The following is a 5,896-nucleotide window of genomic DNA, read 5'->3' on the forward strand; positions in this document are numbered from 1 at the left end:
CTACCAGCTCCTTGAGTTTGCTAAAGTCTGCCTTCTTGAAATCCATTGTCTTTATTTTGCTGTTCTCCCTTCTACCATTCCTTACAATAATTAACTCTAACATTTCATGATCACTTTCACCCAAGCTGCCTTCCACTTTCAAATTCTCAACCAGTTCATCCCTATTTGTCAAAATCAAATCTAGAACAGCCTCTCCCCTAGTAGCTTTCTCCACCTTCTGAAATAAAAAATTGTCTCCAATGCATTCCAAGAACTTACTGGATAATCTGTGCCCTGTGTTATTTTCCCAAAGATGTCTGAGTGGTTGAAGTCCCCCATCACCAGCAAGTCCTGTGCTTTGAATGATGTTGTTAGTTGTTTAAAAAAAGCCTTATCCAACTCTTCTTCCTGGTTTGGTGGTCTGTAGTAGACCCCTACCATGACATCACCATTGTTTTTTACCCCTTTTATCTTTACCCAGAGACTTTCAACAAGTCTGTCTCCTATTTCCATCTCAACCTCAGTTCAAGTTTATACATTTTTAATATATAAGGCAACACCTCTTCCCTTTTCCCCCTGCCGGCCCTTCCTGAGCAAGCTGTCCCCTTCTATACCAATATTCCAGTCATGCATATTATCCCACCAAGTCTCTGTGATGCCAGCTATGTCATAGTTGTGTTTATTTACCAGCATTTTGAGTTCTTCCTGCTTATTCCCCATTCTGTACATTAGTACACAGACATCTCAGATTCTGATTTGATTCCCCCCCTAGTTCTGTCTTGTTTCTCCCTTATCCCTGCTATACCAGCCCATGCTCCCCCCAATTCCAACTCTTCTCCCAGGTATCCATGTTTTTGACTTACCAGTGGGCTTTGGTCACCTGCCCCCTTTGAACCTAGTTTAAAGCCCTCCTCACTAGGTTAGCCAATCTGTAGCCAAATATGCTCTTCCCCTTTCTCGATAGGTGGACCCTATCTCTGCTTAACAGTACTTCTTCCTGGAACAGTGTCCCGTGGTCAAGGAAGCCAAAGCCCTCCTGGCGACACCATCCTCGCAGCCAGGCATTCACCTCCAGGATGCATCTGTCTCTGCCCGGGCCCCTACCCTTGACCAGAAGGACCGAAGAGAACACCATCTGCACTCCCAACTCCTTCCCCCTTACTCCCAGAGCCCTATAGCCATTTCTGATCTGCTCAGGGTCATACCTCGCAGTATCATTAGTGCCCAAATGGATGAGTAGCGTGGGATAGTAGTCAGAGGGCCGGATGATCCTTAACAATCCCTCCATAACGTCTTGGATATGGGCAGCTGACAGACAGCATACCTCCCAAGATGCCATGTGAGGGCAACAGATGGGTGCCTCCATCCCCCTCAGAAGAGAGTCACCAACCACCACCACCCTACTTTTCCTCCTGGGAGTGGTGGCTGTGATCCTCCTAGCCGTGGGGGTACATGGCTTCTCCTCCTCCTCTGGGGGTGATTCCTCATCGCTTGTTGCCAGGGCAGCATATTGGTTTTCCAACACCATGGTGGGTGGGTTGAGAGCAGAGGTGGAGCACAGCCTGCTGCCAGAAGTCACCAGAGCCAGTGTCCTCCCTGTGACAGAGCCATGTCCTCTCCCCGGGTGGTGTGACAGCAGTCCTCTGTAGCTGGGTAGCCTCCTCAGCCTTGGATGTCTCCATGTGAATACTCTTGAGGAATTCCTCCTGTGCACGGATGCTCCTCAGCCTAGCCACCTCCTCCTGTAGCCCTCCCACCTGCTTCCTGAGAGATTCCACCAGCAGGCACCTTTCACACCGGATGGTCCCCCCAGCCTGGCTTTCTGAGAGTGGGAAATGCAGGCCACAGTCTCTGCAAATCCACACCAGGATTTGGGTAGAGGCATCCATGGTTAGGTTCTCTGCCTGGGTGCAGGTGGAGGAGACGGAGCAGCGTTGTCACTGGCGATGCAGCCCTTCCTAATCATAGTGATTATATTATGACTCCCTTTTACCAATCCCCTCTCAAACTCCCCTGTTTGCTAGCTCTCCTTGGTCACCTAGCCTCTGGCTTTTAAGGCCTTCTCTTCTCGGTCAGCCCTACCCCCTCGTTAATCACACAGGGGTAGGATGATCATAAGGCTGATTGAGGCTGATTAAAGATGATCAAGGATGATCCAGGGAACAAAGGCGCAAACAGTCCCCAGACCCACAATCCCAACTGACCCAGTATCTGAAATAACTGAAAATAACTGAAATAACCTGAAAGAGAAAGAAAGAAAGAAAAACACAAATAGCCAAACAAACTCACTCGCCCCGAAGTTAGTACTCGCACCTTGTTCATTCAGCAGGGGAATCTCCTTCTCCCCCTCTCAAACTGCCCTGTTTGCTGTCCCCTGTTCGCTCTGTCATGTACAGAGGTAAAATCACCTCCTAACGCCTGCACTCCCCTGCTTCTACAGCCAAAGGGTCTCGTTAGCCATTTCTGTTACATCGGGAGCTCATGCTCAGTTGCTTGCCCACTATGAACCCTAGCTCCGCTTCACAGTCTCCATTTTCCAGGAGACTGTCCCCTATTCTACAGGACCAGCCTGCAGCCATTAGACCCAAGTGGATAACTTTTCATTGGCTGTATTAAAACCTATTTTGTATGTTACAGAACATCTTACGAAGCAATCTAGATCGTTCTGTTTGACAGCCCTGCCCTCCTCATTAGATGCCACTCCTCCAACCTTTGTGTCATCCACAAATTTTATCAGCAATTATTTAGTATTCACTTCCAGAGCACTGATGAAAAAAGTCGAAAACTGCCATGCCTAGTACTGATCCATGCAGAACCTCACTAGAACCAGCCTCATTCACTGATTATTTCCTCTTAACAACTACTTGTTGAGGCCTATGAATTAGGCAGTGAATAATCCATTTACCAAGTGCTCTATTGATATTGTATAATGCTAACTGTATAGTGATAGTGCAAATGTTTTTAGTCACCATGTTGTGGGGTACTAAGTTGAAAGTCTATGTATGTCACATCTGCGCACACCCGTTTACCCACCAAACATTGGCTCCCTCCTGCCTGAGCTCGAGTGCCCAAAGACCTGTTACAAACAGGCTGGCAGGTGCTTGAACACTAAAGCAGGAGCAGATGTGTTGGGAACAGGACACGCAGACCCTAGAATGTGCTGGGTTACTGGGGCATGATAGCATAGACTAGTGTGAGTGATGCAAAGCAGCTGTTCTGAGCAAGCAACAGTGCACAGACACACAGGCCAAAGGTAAATGATCTCTCCTCTCTACAATGCTGTACTAAGATTTACGATTTTGGTAGAATTAGCCATGCGTGTGAGAACAATGTAACTTTCCTCATGAATATTTATTGCAATCCCCAAAGTGTTTTCATAGAGGCCACTTATGAGCGTCCTGTATTGTGCAGTTTATTTGCATTAGGGATGGGGAACATTCTTCATGCAAACACCTGGGCTCATCTGACAAGCAGGATTGTCATGCATGAACAAGAGTATTTGTTATTTGTTGCTCGGCACACCTGACCTTCCTGCTGGAAAAGTTTTAGCCAACTAATCAGGGAGCAACAAACGTACTTACATCTGACTTAGATGATCAATGAGCCATCATGAATTAGGAATAGGGAATGACCATTCACTGTACTGGTTTTTAGAGTCAGTGACCATTTCAACAGGGATTTCATAATCCAATTGGAGAACCCAACCTCTTGTCTATATATATGAGATCTCCTCCCTTGGGCTGCATTGAGAGAGCATCTGCAGAGCTCAGCACCAACAGACTCCAGCAGACCCACGAACCACTTCCACCATGAAGACAGCAGCTGTTGTTGTGTTCCTCGCTATGGGGCTCTTCTCCAGCTTTCAGGGTAAGTAACTTTTGCTGCAGCCTGTACGGAGCTCTGTGTCTGACCCTCTAACCTTCAGCATGGGCTCGACTGTTAAAAACCAGCTCAGCACCAGCTACGGACATTTGGGTGTCAAGACTAAGCAGGGGAAGTGGTTCATGGCAGAAACAGCAATTTCCTTTGGAAAGATGTTACTGAGGAGCCATTATGGGCCTTTACCCAAACCCCAATCTGGGCACTGCAAACAATCGCACCTGCAGTTAATCATGGGCAATTATGACAGTATTTATGGGTCTGAGCGTGAGAGCATTTGTCTACATGCTTCTATCAGACATTCCTTTGTGGTTTTCTAGCCTGATTGTAAATCTCCATTCCCACCGGGGGCTGATTCTCATCTCACACACACTGCTGTCTACCTGCTTGTGAGGGTCATGGAGTTACATTACCATACAGCTGGGGTTAGTGTAGGGAACCTTCCCATGGTCACATTTGACAGTGAGGAAGCTGCATGCATTGTCCTACAGAGATGAATGTTCTTAAGTGACTTTCCTGCCAGCATTTCCCTTCATTGTGTCATTTGTGTCCGTGTTTTTGTTCCAGATGCTACTGCTAACAATGGTAAGGTGAGTCCAACTCTCACTGTTAACTAATTGTTCACTTCCCCTGATCCCTGGTTTGGAACATCAAGGAGCCCCTGACCTCTGCATTAGAAGCATGCTAGGACTCAGGAGTAAATTGGGAGCAGGCTTGACCCTGTGCCCTAGTGAGGGGAGAGTGAATCCCTGGGGCTGAGACTCCATGTGGTCAGAGTGATGGATTCCATCTTTACTGGACAGGACACCATCTGTGATGGACCTGCGGGAGGCATTGGGAGCAACTCAGAGACAGAACAGGGAGGGGCCGGTATCACAAGGGCACAAGGATTTTTATATTTGAGCATCAGCTGCCTGCGCAGATGCCCCTTCCCTCACACACCTTGTGATGCGGGTTCGGAAGAGTCTCATGGACCAGGGAGACGGGCTGTGTCGTTGCCCTTTCTTAGCTCCTGCTGGCAGCAAGAGGGGAACTGGGAAATCAGTTCATCAGAACCTCCGTAGAAAGAACTGAGGGGCAGGTTAGATAATGTGAGTTCTGGGAGGCAGGAACTGTCCCTTCTGTGTTCATAGCACACCCAGCACCATGGGATGCCAGCAGGGCCCTCGTGTAATACAGAGAATGGCATTAGTAATAATAATAATTAATAATAACAGCAGCCACAGGGTTTCTGCAGTGAGTACCAGAAGCCACCTTCTGTCTGCGGCAAGGAGCTCCACCCGATCTGTGGCACTGATGGCAAAACATACAGCAACAAATGCTTCTTTTGCAAAGCAGTCTGGTGAGTACAGGAATAAATGACCCATTCATAAAAATGAAAACACAATTGTCATGTAACTCTAGCCCCTGCTGGTGCCTGTCTGTCTTTACCTCCTACAGGGAGGGTCAACTTCCTCTGTCTAATTTTTCCTGTCAGCGAATAAGCTCTGGTTAATTTGACATAATGGGGCCTTGACAGAAGCTTTGCCCTTGTTTCCCAACCAGTTACAGCCCTGAGTTCTGTGTGTTGGTCTTTCCTTCTAGGGAAAACCTTGGAAGTCTTTGCTTTAAGAAAGAAGGAGAATGCTGAATCCCCAGTGGGGCTGAGGTGGAGCTGGACCCTTTTTGCTTTTAGTTTCCACCAGTAGATCCGCACATGGAGACACGGTCTCTGCTCCTCCTCCATTTCGAGGGCTCCTGCCACCATCGCTGACTCTACAGCTGCTGTTCAATAAAGTAAACTCAGCCAAATTCTTTACTTCTGTGATTTTTAACCCTCCCACCCCCACCCAATCAGCTACCCACATTCCTCCCAAGCCTGCCCAGACCCAGGACCTGCAGAGGCTGTCCATCTCCTCATTGGTGCACAGGAGACCACAGAGACCCTCGAGCCAGGGTCTGCGGTGCCCTCATGCCCCTGTGCAGCAGACCAACAAACTGCCAACCTTGCTTGGTCCTCAGCAGAAGTATCAGCTGCCTCAGTTTGGGGCTGCACTGG

The 5,896-nt window shown here is 48.2% G+C and overlaps 1 protein-coding gene across 1 annotated transcript; it reads left to right on the forward strand.

Moving 5' to 3' along the window:
- The first annotated feature begins 3,636 nt into the window (after positions 1–3,636).
- Positions 3,637–5,638, forward strand: LOC114019180 (ovomucoid-like). Its single transcript, XM_043553146.1, has 4 exons — positions 3,637–3,846; positions 4,426–4,448; positions 5,076–5,200; positions 5,443–5,638. The coding sequence occupies exons 1-4, from the start codon at positions 3,789–3,791 to the stop codon at positions 5,486–5,488; spliced, it is 252 nt and encodes an 83-aa protein (XP_043409081.1). The 5' UTR covers positions 3,637–3,788; the 3' UTR covers positions 5,489–5,638.
- Positions 5,639–5,896: the final 258 nt, after the last annotated feature.

Source organism: Chelonia mydas, chromosome 8, assembly GCF_015237465.2.
Source record: "Chelonia mydas isolate rCheMyd1 chromosome 8, rCheMyd1.pri.v2, whole genome shotgun sequence".
In the NCBI taxonomy this organism is placed as follows: Eukaryota; Metazoa; Chordata; order Testudines; family Cheloniidae; genus Chelonia; species Chelonia mydas.

What these genes read in the sequence shown, in the direction of transcription:
- LOC114019180 (XM_043553146.1), top strand. Translation starts at nt 3,789, where the DNA reads ATGAAGACAGCAGCTGTTGTTGTGTTCCTCGCTATGGGGCTCTTCTCC. An exon ending in CTACTGCTAACAATGGTAAG is followed by an intron (nt 4,449 to 5,075) that starts GTGAGTCCAACT and finishes TAATAATAACAG; the next exon opens with CAGCCACAGGGTTTCTGCAG. An exon ending in TTCTTTTGCAAAGCAGTCTG is followed by an intron (nt 5,201 to 5,442) that starts GTGAGTACAGGA and finishes CTTTCCTTCTAG; the next exon opens with GGAAAACCTTGGAAGTCTTT.